Source organism: Habropoda laboriosa, unplaced genomic scaffold (assembly GCF_001263275.1).
Source record: "Habropoda laboriosa isolate 0110345459 unplaced genomic scaffold, ASM126327v1 scaffold89, whole genome shotgun sequence".
Taxonomy (NCBI): Eukaryota; Metazoa; Arthropoda; class Insecta; order Hymenoptera; family Apidae; genus Habropoda; species Habropoda laboriosa.
The window spans coordinates 2,359,615-2,374,616 of NW_017100263.1; the positions used below are offsets into that span (position 1 = coordinate 2,359,615).

The 15,002-nt window shown below is 36.4% G+C and overlaps 1 protein-coding gene across 1 annotated transcript in view; it reads right to left on the reverse strand.

Annotated features, from left to right (window-relative positions):
• Positions 1 to 15,002, reverse strand: part of LOC108573032 (A disintegrin and metalloproteinase with thrombospondin motifs 20-like) — a 194,543-nt gene that overhangs the window by 167,983 nt on the left and 11,558 nt on the right. Inside the window, exons 2-4 of the mRNA XM_017935388.1 lie at positions 14,393 to 14,444; positions 13,351 to 13,468; positions 10,247 to 10,375 (exon numbers count right to left, since the gene is read on the reverse strand). Coding sequence (XP_017790877.1) covers positions 10,247 to 10,375; positions 13,351 to 13,468; positions 14,393 to 14,444 — 299 coding nt within the window. The remainder of the gene's footprint in view (positions 1 to 10,246; positions 10,376 to 13,350; positions 13,469 to 14,392; positions 14,445 to 15,002) is intronic.

Consider the following 15,002-nt stretch of genomic DNA (forward strand, 5'->3'; position numbering starts at 1 on the left):
GTATGTTAGGACGAGTTCAACGAGTACAATAAGTACCTACCAATATGTTCAATTTTGAATTATTGAAAACTTCATATGTTAGGACGAGTTCAACGAATACAATAAGTACCTACCAATATGTTCAATTTTGAATTATTGAAAACTTCCTTCTATGAGTACACCCTCCGGGTATCGCGTTTGCAAAGCAATTGTTTATTCACTCGCGAGTAATTCACGATAGTTTTACTCTCAAAAGGACAGTGTAACGGTTTGAATTTAAAAAGGGCGCGTCTTTTTACCGCGATCGGCGTGCGTCCGCCGAGCGGCGTTGGGAGCGGCGATCGCGCATGCGTCGAGCGACGAGAAATACTCTCGAGAGCAATCGCTCTCTCTCCCGATAGTTTTACTTTCACAATGGCACGTAGCTTCGTGTTTAGTTCCACATAATACAAATAACGACTCTGGCTCGAGTTTCTTGTGTTCGGCTCGAATTTCTTATGTTTCACTAGCAAAAAATATCGCGAGCCTCGCGCAATGTTTTGGTACGGGAGGTTGACTAGGCCCAAGTACATACTTGAGGGTCACTAACACGTCTAGGATTTTTCCCAGAAATGCTTCGTGCAACAGGGAGCAGAAATCGACACGTACGCAGTTAGTGCTTACGGGCCTACCGAACGAGTGTGTCGACGAACGACGTTTGTACCGTGCTATCATAGTTTGTAGAAAATTCAGTGCTCCCTCGAATAAAGCGGTTTCGATTGTGCGTGGATTTCGAATCAATTTACGTACTTAGCATATTCGTTCGTGTGAATTAAGTGCCGCTGCATACAAGAAGCTAGTGCACCGAATTCAAGTACACAGCGAACAGCTCAGCTTGGGAGAAAAATCAAACGAGAAGCGTGTCTCTGCGAGCTACACAGCTACAGTTTCACGGTATGTGTATGCGTGAATGATTGAGTTTATTGAAAACAGAGGGGAGCCTACGTATAGCTAGTTAGATTAATTACTGCAACAATTTCGTTTTATCGTATCCTAAGTTTATTTTTCTTGTAATAAGATGTGTTATAGCTATGAAACAATACAAATTAGGTTTTCTACTGCTGTCTCCCCGAGACATATACAGGGTGTCTGTTTTATCTCAATACAGTGAAATATCTTTTAAGGAAGTGATGTTAGGAAAAAAATGTTTTAATAAAAGTTGTTTGGTATGGAGGGGGACGTTATGTGGTGTAAATATTTTTTTTCTACCTGGTATTATGGGGGAGATTTCCATTTTTTAAATGTAATGCTATATTTTTTCATACATAATATGATAATGTATGTTAAGACGATTTCAACGAGCTGCCAACAAAGTCATTTCCTTTCATGGAAGGTCGTAAAATTGCGAAAAACCGGGAGCCGAACCACCATAAGTTCCTCACTGTCGCGTGTGTCGGTTTTATCAAAGGAAATGACTATACAACATTGAAAATATTCTTACGTATATCTTAAAAACTAAAGAAGTCCGGCGGTAACATATATAGGGAAAGGTAACAACGAAAAGTAGAATGTTGAATTGACCTTTGAAATCGGTGCTGAAGACCCTATTCCCGATAATTACCAAATATTTTTCTATGGACAGACAAATTGTTTAAACTGCGTACGAATTGTTTTTTCGTATGCTCTTTCATTTAAATAAACGTGTCCTTGTTTCTTTATCAGAGTCTCTACGATATGTAATGTCGAGCAGAATTCGCTTCATTTTAGAAATCCCAGTCTTTTGAACTCACGTGGACTGCGTGCGCATAGCAGCCACGCGTTAAGCACGCTTCGCATACTTGAGATACAGGGTTTGTGCTAGTTGGTAACTAGTTCATTTGTTGCTGGTAATCGTTGACAGTCCAGCGGTGTCGGCAAAGCGGCGAGCGAACGGTGCGTGACAAAATGCGCGTGTTGCGTTAAAACGCGCTGCATTACCGTTCCAATCGATCCTTTTTCATCGGCTATGCTCGCCTATCTATGTAGTTCCCGAGACCGCTGGGAACGTGTTTTACGGTAAAGGCTACCGTTTCATTAACTGTTCCCCGTTCGCGTGACTATTAATTTTCGTCGATTATTCTTTCGCCCTGAGATAGAAATAAATCACCGGGTGTTATTCCGCTTCGTCACTTGTTTCGTCCTTCTAGGAGGTTATTGAATATCGTTGCTTATCACGATAATATTATATAATCGCAATTTTTTCGATCTTTGTATCTGATTCGTAATAATGAACAGATTATTTTTGTGGCGGTTATCACGTTGACTGCTACTTATAGGGTGTGGCAGAAATAATTGAGCGATTTGTTTTCTTAATAATTAAGAAATGAATGGATACCATTATAAATAGTGTTGTATGCCTTTTATCGAGACATTAGAAAATTTATCGATAGGTACATCATTGGAATATAATGTCTGTCAAATGATCACCATTAGCATCAAGGTAACATAAGCTACAGCTCTTTTTATTACGTTTAATATCACAGAGTTCGTAAAACTACGAAAGATTTAATTATTGTACGAATTGCTAAATATATAAAAGTTAAACTTTCAAATCCTTTAAGTAAAATTCTTATTATAAATTCTAACCAACTGAAAGTTAACAAAGCAATAATTTTTTTAAAACCACATTCAAAATTAACAATTAAACCGGATATTACTATTAATCTTGAAATTGAAAGAAAATGTTCATTAAAGTTAATTAACATTAATATTTCACAATGAGTTAATGAATAAACTTCAGCTAAAACTAAAGTTGAAGAAAAAACTAACGATGATACAGGAGTTGGAGCTATTATTGCAGACGATGATCAACTTGAAAAAGGAAGTTGAGCTCTCGTGGTAAAAGGTACTGCAATTATTAATATACAGGGTGTTTCACCAAACTTGTTACAAACCGAGCCTTTATAATATGTGAACAAAAAAATCTAGTCCCATGCCAAGCGTGAGAAATGGAGGGTAACGAACTGTCTGACAAATTTTTATATATTTACATAGTCCCTGCTGAAATAAGATATTTTTGCTTGAAACGTTTTTCAAAATTTTGCCTGTATCAAAAGTTCTAGTGGTTTTAAGTGTCTGTACTAGGATTGTAACTTAGGTATAGTTGGTGAAACCGATAGAGTGAAGTTATAAAATCTTTCAGAAGTCGAAGTACATGTAATCCGAGCGCTAAAACAGTAATTCGAGGGAGATAAGAAGCTTGAGCCTCGCTCAAGGCTGTTCCATGTCAACTTGATTCCTCCATTCCAGAATATTTCAACAATAAAGTCAGAGTACCTTCTGGCACTATATAAAAATTCATCCCACATTCTATTTAAAAAATTGAAGTTATCCTCCATTTCCCACGCGTGGAATGAAACTAGATTTTCTTTGTTCACACGCACAAAACAAACCCCTCACATGATGATGTTTAAAAATAATCATTTCGATACCATTAATATGTTCGTAGATATCGAATTGTAACATGTTTGGTGATACACCCTATACACACATATACATATATGAAACAAATGAAATTTATTGGTACAAAATAATTTTCATAGGTATGAAAAATTAATTTAGAAAACAATGAAAGTACTAGTTCTTTTATTTTTATAAACACAGAATATTTCAAGTGTCATTTTTGATTATATACATATAAGAAAAAGATTAACATTTCGCTATGAAAAAGTATCGATTTCCAATATATTATTTAAACAAATGAAGTATCGATTTCCAATATATTATTTAAACAAATGGATGTTTTAAAAACTCTTTGAATATATGAATTTTTTATTAAAAATACATACATTTCGTACATTTGAATCACTTTTCTAAACCAGATAGTTTTCGAGACATTGAGAAAATAAATTTTTCAATCCCCACTTTGAGGGTTATTTTCACCCTCTAAACTTACGAGTAGACGCGTGAAAGAAATACGTGTCAAATATTTTTTCGAAATCCATATTCTACGTAAATTTCATGAAAATCGGAGATTTACAACACTTGTGGACACACCAATATCATCACCATTTTAAACTCACGCTATCAATCCATTTATCGGAAAAAAGAAAAATTGAATTCGAATCACAAGGAAGCACATTCCTCACACATACCGTATCCTTTCAATTGTCGTGCTTCTTGCAGCCGGTTTACGCTTCTGAGAACCGCAGATCACAGATCGATGCGAAACGATCGCGTCCTTTATAAATATGTGGTTCCGGTCGCATCGTCTGCTTTTTATCTGTCCGTGCATGCGTCGCCTCGTCTCGCACAATCGAGAGACTAACGAGGCGAACGTGATCCTGATAAAGGTGGTACGGCCGATACGCTTCGGGAATCACGCGTATACGTTCCATCATCGGAACGCAGCTGAACGCATCGCGGTCTAATTGCGCTAATTTGAATCTGCTTGCATTGTCGCGCGTCTCGCGTGCCTACGCCGCAGTGATGGGATCGATGATCTCGTGAGCGATCTTGATGGATCCTCGATCGAAGTGGTCGTGTGTTATGATGAGAATTAATGTTGCTTGTTTCTCGAAACAAAATTGAAAATTAATTTGTTAAATGATCGCTGAGATTAATTCGATCGTGGGTGCAATATACAGTAATGTCTCTACAAGTGTCAGCCAGTTTGGATTCTACAAGTGTCAGTATAGATGGTCCTACGCCTAGGTCTGCGTCATTGCCGCGCCTATGTTATCTCGCTCGCTGTCAGTCAAGCGTGTAACGCTACACCACTCGGTTTCTTTTACCAGATTTCACGGCTCGACAATTCCTAATAGAAAAATATAATTTCTTTAATTTTACCTTTTTTCATCTGAAATTTTTTTTAACATGTTGGTGAGATTTTTCTGATGAAAATGAGATCAAACACGACATAATTTGAACAACATTTACCTATTAACACGTTCACTGTCTGGCGTGATGTCATTTTCATCAGAAAAATCTCATCAATATGTTAAGAAAAATTTCGGGATAAAAAAACGTAAAATTAAAAAAGTTGGTATTTAAATCGCTTGGTTGCCTCGACTCACGTTTCATCCTTATCTTTTATTCGCTGTCCTTGTCTACGTTCGGCAAACTACAAAGGCGGGCGCGAGGCTCGAAAACGTAGTCCCTGACTCTACAAGTGTCAGGTTTAGGTTCCTTGCGGACTGACACTTGTGGAGACATTACTGTAATTGTGTATGTACATACTTAAGTGTACATGGTGTCTCGCGCAACTGGGCAGAGCTGTATTTTTAAAACAGTTGAAGATGGAACCAAATTTTAGAAGGCAAAATTAACACGTTGAGTACCGTGTGGATTGTCACATGCGTAACAGACGTTGCTTGGGTTGTTCTGCCGTACCGACGAGCCGAACAATACATCGGTATTCCCGATAGACCAGCACGTCCAAAAACGCGAGGTCTTAGCCGGCACGAAAATTACTTTACGACACCCAAAAACTCGACGCCTCTCGTACCTGAACACCACATGACCTAAGATCATAAACAGACCTTCGATAAGCAATATAACAAATGTAAGAACAAATTCCCCACTTTCACACCACCACCAGACACATCCCAAACACACCGAAACAACCAATCACCACACACTGCCACCTCTTATGACAGCTTCACACCACCAATCACAACACACACGTAGTTTATAAAATAGCGAACACCACACGACACGACGCACAACTTTCCGATCAGTAACCTTAGCAATTTCGCGCTCTGTTCACGTTCATTTACAAATACATAGTTTTAACAGCAAACTGTTGTGCGTTAATAGTCAACCTTCCGAGCACTACCTGAGTCCCCTATCCCGAGTAGATTCCTTAAATGGTCTGACTCAAAAATGCACAACTTTCCGATCAGTAACCTTAGCAATTTCGCGCTCTGTTCACGTTCATTTACAAATACATAGTATTAACAGCAAACTGTTGTGCGTTAATAGTCAACCTTCCGAGCACTATCTGAGTCCCCTATCCCGAGTAGATTCCTTAAATGGTCTGACTCAAAAAGAGGGACAATTATCGGTTTCGCAACAAGCACCTTGCGATTCGTAACAAGATCATGTTTCATAATATCATTTGTCTGGTACATGATTATCATGTGCCGTGCAATCGATATACCATGCGCCATCGATAGAACCTTTTCAATTCATTAAGTGACGTGCAACTATTGAAAAATAATATACAGGGTATCTCAGTTTTTTCCAATCAAACTTTGTCAGTATGTTGTACGGACATAAGAAAGAACATGTTATATAAACATAGGTCCTTTGAAGTTTTATTAAAATGTTATAACAGATACGAAGTACGAAGGGAACCGCAACGAATGCGCGGATATTACGATACAAAATAAGAATAGATCAGCGATAGGTAAATACCTACATACCTAGTCTGTTTATGCGAACTGCGTTTACAATCTGTGTTCAATTCTGACACGTCGTCTAGAATCTATGGATGATGTAGCAACTGTCTGATCGCCTGAACTTTTTGCTTCTACCTCTCAATTTGTTCTGTCTGTCTCGTTGACTCTTTGCCCCGTTCAGCCCTCGCATTTCCCCTTCCAAATGTTGCATTTGGGTCCCTTGACGTGAGTTTTGGGTGGGAGGTCCAGACTCCCACTCAAATTCGGGCCTTGGTCAACGCTCACCACTCACCCTCAAGGAGGGGGTGTTTTGCGTGAAGTATGCGTCACCTGAGCTTATTCTGAGCGTCACCTGAGCTGGGCTCGCGCGGGTTTATGATACGTCAATTGCTATTGAGATGCACGAAGAAAACTCCAAATTCCCAGACTCCCACTCAAATTCGGGCCTTGGTCAACGCTCACCACTCACCCTCAAGGAGGGGGTGTTTTGCGTGAAGTACGCGTCACCTGAGCTTATTCTGAGCGTCACCTGAGCTGGGCTCGAGCGGGTTTATGATACGTCAATTGCTATTGAGATGCACGAAGAAAACTCCAAATTCTCCGCTTTTGTGAGAGGTTTGGAGCCCTCCTGACAATAAGGAATAATTAACGAACGAAAACATTAAACGCGTATTCAAACCTTAATCTGAAAAATAGCAGAGAGTCGCGTCCGTATCGTAAACCTGGTCTAACTTTAAGTATCCTTAACAATCTGAGGTCGTTGAAAGTGTTGAATGTATCATAGTAACCGCATTCGTATTTTTATCATACATAACTTTTTAACAAAGTTTCAAACGACCTATGTTTATGTAACATTTTTTCTTATTTACATATATCTGTTGGATTATTTTTAACAACAGCCTGCAGAAATAGTCAAGTGAGGACAAAAATGTCTCCGCGTTCTTTTAGACAAAGACACTAAAACCTCCACCAGATGTGTCTGGTGTTCAAGCACTGCACACTGCGATACAATAGAGTAAACAGTTCCTAGCTATAAGCGGACCCCAACTTTCCCCTTTTGGGTGTCCAGAGGCAGTTCGTTAGAGCATTTGAAAGAGTGAAGACGTTTCCTCTGAGTCCGATAATAAATAGAATATTAACAGTTTGCAAAGACTATTTCATTTCCATAACCCATTTCCAATAATATCCACAAAGTATAGCGACAAAGTTTAATCGAAAGCCTGGAACACCATCTATATAATGAATACAATCGGTGGCCCACGCAGCCTGGAAAAGTCACGTGAAATTGGCGCGGCACTCAACGTATTAAACAATGTTATCTATTCTACATTACTTTTTTTTGTCACTTATTGCTTCTGCTTTTGACTTTACTACTTTTTTACTTTTCCTTTTCCTGTATTACCTTCGTGCATTTTTACGTTCACTGATACGATTGCAGAGTACACTCTTGTTTTATAATGGAACTACATGCATATGTACTTTTCCCTGTATAAATCGATTCCTTGGGTTAGGTGGTCAAAAACTAAATCATTCGGGAAATATTTCAACTTTCTTAATAAAACATATTTTTAAGCACTTCGAAACCATTTAAGCACTCCACCACATTCTAAACTTGGTTTTCAGTTATTTCGGCTATTTCATGAACATTGCGAATTGGCCGCACGGTATGTTTTACTAAGAATGTTAAAATATCTTATGAATTATTCAGTTTTCGATCATCTAACTGTAAATTTTATACGCAGGATAACCCAAGGAATCGATGTATGCAAAAAAAATTATATTACAAATTGCAATTAAATTAGGTATATATCATAAAATTATTTTATATTAAAAATTGTATTTCTGTTTTGTTATGTAGCACAAGAGTGCTCCTCTCTGCAATACACAACGGTCTCAACTTTTGGCCGAAACTGTGTATAATCATTGAATAAAATCACCATGAAAGTCGTTAAATATAACATCTATTTCCGACTAGATTCTATAAAATTTCCCAAGGTATTTTAGAGCCGTCAGCGTTTAATCGCTGGCCGCTTACCATTTTCCCGAATTACCCAGAAATATAATCCGCTAACTGTTTCGCACAGCGCGGTTAAGTAGCATCATCATCGAAATGATACTTGGCAATTACTCGAGCGGCGCAGGGATGCCGGAATGGCAATGCCACTTATTTATTGACAATCATCGTAACGGTGTCCAGCACGCAATCCGTGGAAAGCGTTACATAATTTCGTTGGCCGAAACTTCCGCGTTTAGATCGTATCTGTTTAGAGGAAATTTATTCCGACGTTTGACCTGCATTTCAACCAACCACCACGTCCTGCCAGCGAGCAACGATGACTGATACAGCGGGAACCTCGAAAAACGTGTCGTAGAAATCTTTTTCGGACATTTCTTTTTCTTCGCGCGTGTTTGTACGCCACGAGACGGCAGTTTTGGGATGCAAACGGTATACTGGCCATAAAATGTTTGGAATAAGAAATAATTTGTAATACCATGGATAGTTGGTCTAAGTATTAGATATCGTACACTTTCTTATTTTTGTGAAAAGTCTGGGTTACCGTTGGGATGAATGAATTGCATTAGGATACCTACTTGTTACATGCGGAGCAAACTTGAACAGTTATTACAAAATTATTTGATCTGGACTTTCGTAGGACAGTAAGTACATAATACGATAAATTTTCTAAATATCTATTTCCATTTAAGGTGCCGTCATGAAAATAACATCCCACTGATTGTGTCACGCGAAATTCAGTTTGAAAATGAGTTTGCTGTAGGTCGTTGAACTTGTCTCAGCAACCGCTTTCGTATAATATAAAAGGAATTATAGCTATCAATATAAAAAAATTCGCGAAAATTATTGTACTGAAAAGCTTTGTCCTCTTCTGTTTCTCTCAAAAATCTACCACTTGTGAGAAAAACACTGGAAATTAATAGCGCGAACACCCTATACCTATATGTACATATTTTTACTGATATATGACACTAACTCTGTCGAAGAAATGTAATTAAAATCATCTAATACTTTCTGTATGAACATAATAGGTGTCCCAATTCTTGCGAACGGCAATGCACGTAATAACTAAAGTTTCGGAACTTTGAGTTTAATAATTTATCGTGGTGGGACGAAAGACGATAAAAGAATCTCCCTCGGGTATACTAATGAAAATATATTTATTTAAAATTTTAAAAACGTTTAAAATTAAAACCAAACGTTTTTAGCAATCTGAGTCCAGAAACTTTTGTTACATACTATAATTTGGAATTTTGATAGTAATTCTGTTGATAAATTTTTGGTCGCGATAAAATTCAATGACGGTTTTGTTAGTAATTAATTAAGTTGAACACTAGTATTGATTAATAACGATCGAATGAATTCAATTCAGGTTTAATAACAAAGAAGGTATCTACGTCTACTGTTATCTTTGATAACAAACGAACTATTCTTGCTCCTGGTTTGGGTTATGGTCGAATTAGACCTGCTGTTAGTTTCGATAACAAACAATTCCTATTTGTACTTTCAACAATGATCGAATTTTATATTCTCTATTTCGCGAGCAAATAAATGATTCTCATTCTGATCTTTCAATAATACTTAGACTGAATTTTATTAATAATCATAACTGTCTATCTTTAATTTGACAATTAATTTCAGTAAAAAGTTATCATTCATGTATTTGATATTTATTTATCATTTCTCTCTTTCTTCCCATCGTTTATCATTTTAGATACAGATCTATGTACTTCAGATTTTTTATGTTTGTAAACAAAGTTTGCAGAATGTAATTATCGTAGATAATATTATTACACCTAATATTTTTCTCAAGATATCGCTTGTTGAAACATTCAACGAGTATTTAACACGATCGATTATCGAAAAAACAAGTTGATTGATGTTATCAACTTACATGTATCCTCAAATTGACTTTGGCTTATCTTGTTCAGCTTGACGTACTCCAAATCAAGCTTCGGAGAAGAGGATCTTCTGTTCGTGGATTCATCCTGCTTTTTTGGCAATTTCTCCGCTTGTGGTGTAACTGTAACAAAGAATTGAAAATTTTTAATTGGACAATTCTGCGAAAATTGAAGCACAACTTTAAATATGTAAATGATGTAACATCTTTATAATTGAGAAGCTTGAGAAGCTAATTCTTAATTCACAATTACAAAGAAGTTTGATTACTACATATTATAGTAAGAATAATAAGCAATCACGAAATGAGTTCCGAGAATAATAAAATTAAAGTAAAGCAAGTTCGGTCTAAAAAGCATAACTGAAATAATCATTAATGCTAAATTTACTTTCGAAATGCATCCATGCTCAATGTACAGCAAACAAACGCGTATTGCTCCAATGTCACGTTGCCTCTGAAATCACCTAACTCAAAGTCATTTCGTTTCGCATTCGTTCAGCATCTTAAGCACACCTTCGTAATGTTGGCTTCGAGACATACTGAACCTAACGTAGACCTCAAATAAAAGAGAAAAAAAAGCGGGAAAATAAAAACAAGTAAATAAATACAAATTTTGTAGCCCAGTAGCCTAATTACGAGAAGTGTGTATACATGCCTTCAAAAAGTGTAATTAGATTGATTCCTCGTGCAAAAATAAATCGAAAGTGAAAAATAAAATTTGTTTACGCGAACCCTCGAGTTTTCGAGAAAATTCGTGGAGTCAGTACGCCTAATTATGATAATTTGGTAAATATTAACAGATTACAACGATTATGAATAAAGTAGAACAGACGACAAATTACGATATTACTGAAATTAAAAATCACGAATACGAGCAGCAGAAGTAATTTATAGAAAAAATTAGGTTTGCATACTCGCTGAATTTTGAAAGTCTATTCTCTTCAAAAAGAACGCTTACATCAAAAATTATACGATTTTTCCTGACTCATCCTTTATATGTCTAATAAATTTGAATCAGTTATTAACATCCTGTTAAAAAAAATTCTTCTCAATTATGCCCTATACATTCCAATTGGTAATAATACATTCTTGTTGTTATTAATCTATAACTACGTAAATACTGAAATATTTATTATTTCTCTTTGTACCATATTCGTATCTTTAATTATACGCGCTAATTCGTGAAAAATATGGGCATTATAATTCTAAGGCATCCTTTATTCAAACGACACATTCCTTACTAAACTGACAAATCAATTAATTCTGGACATACAAAACATTCCACAGCTACGATAATTTAAAAGAAAACGAATTATGCAGGGTGTCCCGTAACTCCTCGAACACCCGGAAATGGGGCGTTGCTGGGGTGACTATGAACAACTTTTTCCTTTTCCAAAATACAGTTTGAAGCTTCGTTTTTGAATTATTAACGAAAAACACTGGCCAATTACAGCGCGCGTAGAGCCCGCGCTCAGGGGCGAAGAACAGAGGCTATTTTCAGACCTTCGCTATTTTCTTCACGATTCCGACTAATTGCAGTTTTTTCAAAAATTTATACAAATGTCGGAATGACGGCAAAAACCCATTTCTCTAAGCCTTATAAAAATAGCGGTGCAAAGTGACATTTTTTTGACAGCGATCAATAACCGAGAGGTGACGCGTACGCATTTGTTCGATCGCGCGCGGGTGAGCCTCTGTTCACCGTCCCTGAGCGCGAGCTCTACGCGCGCTCTGATTGGCCAGTGTTTTTCGTTAATAATTCAAAAATGAAGCTTCAGACAACATTTTGGTAAAGGAAAAAGTTGTTCAGAATCACCCCAGCAACCCCCCATTTCCGGGTGTTCGAGGAGTTACGGGACACCCTGTATAAACAAATACATTAGTTGGATGAAATACAAAATTTGACAAAAAATGCCACCTCTCTAACGTATGTACTTTTAAAGGTCTAAATTTTGTTCTTGGTATCACGTTATAATTTAAAGGATTAAACATCCTGATTCATCATTTTCCTTCAAAATGACTCACTTTTGATTCACTGAAAAGCCATCACTCGTACTGTTTACCAACCATCGCGACCTTAATTTCGATCGAGCGCCCATCGAGCTCGAGATAAGCGTGTGTATCGAGCGTCCTGTATTCTTCATGGTCGATAAAGAGGCCGTTGTCTTATCGTGGCCGATCCAGTATTAAGATAGCGCGATACAAATTTAAACGGGAATTTCGCGCGATAACCCTGCGCTTCTACACTAAAATTAAAATGAATCGCCGCCGGTGTATTTTTTTGCCAACACGCGCGATAAGCGGAGCAAGAAAGAATCCACGCGGACGTTGCGCAATCGAACTGCTTAGAATCGATTAACCGACCTTCTTCTCGCAGTATCGAGAAAAATCGAAATTCTTTCAGTACATCTCATCAACCTTCACCGTTATGAGTATGCACGCGGGGCACAGAGATTTCTAGCCGGTGGCTGGTTCCGTGACACTTCTGGTTAGTGGAATATCATTTGTCTACTGTTTCGTTACGTTGTAGTACAACAAATTTTTGTTACTATAAAAGGCTCTAATGATATTCTGAGTGGTGTACATAAAACCGACCTCAAACGCAAAATACAGATTTAAAATAATATTTCATGCAGAGATAAAAATACTGATAAACGTTTAAATCGTTAAAAATGAAAAGTTTTAAAAGTTAAAAAATTGTACATTGTACGATATATTATTATCAAAAAAATCTGTAAAATTGTATTTTACATTTCGGACTTATTTTATGTGCACCATCCGGCTAATGCCTGGCTTTCTTTGCGTGTTAACTGGCAAAAGGTAAAAAATTGGTGTTACCACTTTTTCAATATCTTGGAAGCATTTGTCTGCTTTTCGTTTTCTTTGAGAAAATGGAAATTTTTTGAATGTCTTTGAAAACATACTATGTCTAATCATACGTTTCTATTTTTATTTAAAAAAAAGTAGTATCTAGTCTTTTCCTGTCTCAGGAACTTTGCTCGTTCTTTTTCTAGATTTTATTTATCAATTAATTAGAACTTTACAGACAAATTCTTACGCCTTTTTTGTTTTTTAGAATTTATATTTTATTTTCAAACACTTTTGTATTTTGAAGTATATAGTTGAACTGCTGCGAAACAGTTGTGCGCACGAGAGCATTCGAAATTTTAATATTAACAGCATTAAACTTCGGATTGAAGCATCAATATTCGCTTTCTGATTTCATTACGTCGACACTCGAAAGACTCGAGTGGCCATGCGCATAAACGAAATACTATAAATAAACATTCGAGGATAGCTAACCTAAACCAATTGGTTCGATTCGCTGTTTCTTGTAACGCAACACGTTATTGAATCGCCGAGTTTATCCTGATCGCGCCAGTTCGTGCAGAAAAAATTGAGAAAAGCACAATTCAAGTATTTTCAGATCGACGTACAAGGGAACATATCGAACACACGCCAATTTTGATGAAATTTACATGAAAAGTAGTTTGCGGAAAAATATCTGACACGTATGTTTTTCCATCAGTATCTATTTGCCTATATCGAAGGGGTGAGAACAACTCTCAAAGTTGAGGGTTCAAAACAAATTTACTGAAATATCTCGAGAATTAGAGGACTCAGAAAAACAACTTTTCTGTTAAATTTTTCAATGGGGAATCCAACGACATAAAGTTTTTAAAGAAATAATTTGTTTAAATAGTGTATTAAAATTGAAAATTCGTTCATCGATTTTCGTGTAAATTTGTGTATGTGAACGATAGACCAAAATAAGTGGTACGTGTCTTTTTTATTTTTTATTTCTTACCGTATAAGAATAATTATTAGATGCACAGTTTTCTCTCAGTTTGTACAGAATAGAGTCTGTGAGCATGTATTGTAGAAGGTACCATACATTTTGCCAGTGTTTTGAGATGTTTCTCATATATTAGTAATATTAATTATCAAAATGTTTAGCGCATTCACCACTGTGACTCCGAAATCGACGAAATCGGTTATTTCTGGAGTGCGGATGTTTATGCAATTGTAACATATTAAAGTATGCAAAATACATGAGAGTAACGTTACAACCTTACTGACTATACTATGTTACATTCAACTATGGATCAGCGTTCTTGTTTGCACATATCAAGAGATCACATCACTCTCATGTATTTGCACATTTTGATGTGCTATAATTGCATAAGCAGCCCTATAACATTATAAACATACTATTTTTATAAAATATTGTAAAAAAGCCTAAATAAAATAATAAAATAAAACAGCTATGTTAGATTTATTTTTATGAGACTGTAGTCTAAGAGACTACACGTCTGTGATAACGTTTTAAAGACTCATGTTTGTATTGCCATTTAGATTAATTGTTCTGATATTTTTGAACATCCGAAAAAATAAAGTTTCTTAATCTAAAATCATTTATAAAATAAATAGGATGAATAAATTAGGCTACATATTTGTAGAACACCATGAAGCACATGGGACATTCTAATTTTGCTTAAAAGGTGAAAAACATGCGGAGCTCCAAATATTTCAAAACACCATGAAAAACGAAGAATTATTAGACAAGACATCTTATTGTTAGTTACGGATGGTAGTATAGCGTTAAATACGTTATATTTTGAAGAAACAAAATGTGATCAAAAATGCTTTATATGCATCAACCTACATTACCGGCCAAAAGTTTGGAATCACCTCCCACTTTTCATCAATATTAAATCTGCTGCTAATTTTTTATAGATTTGAAATTCAT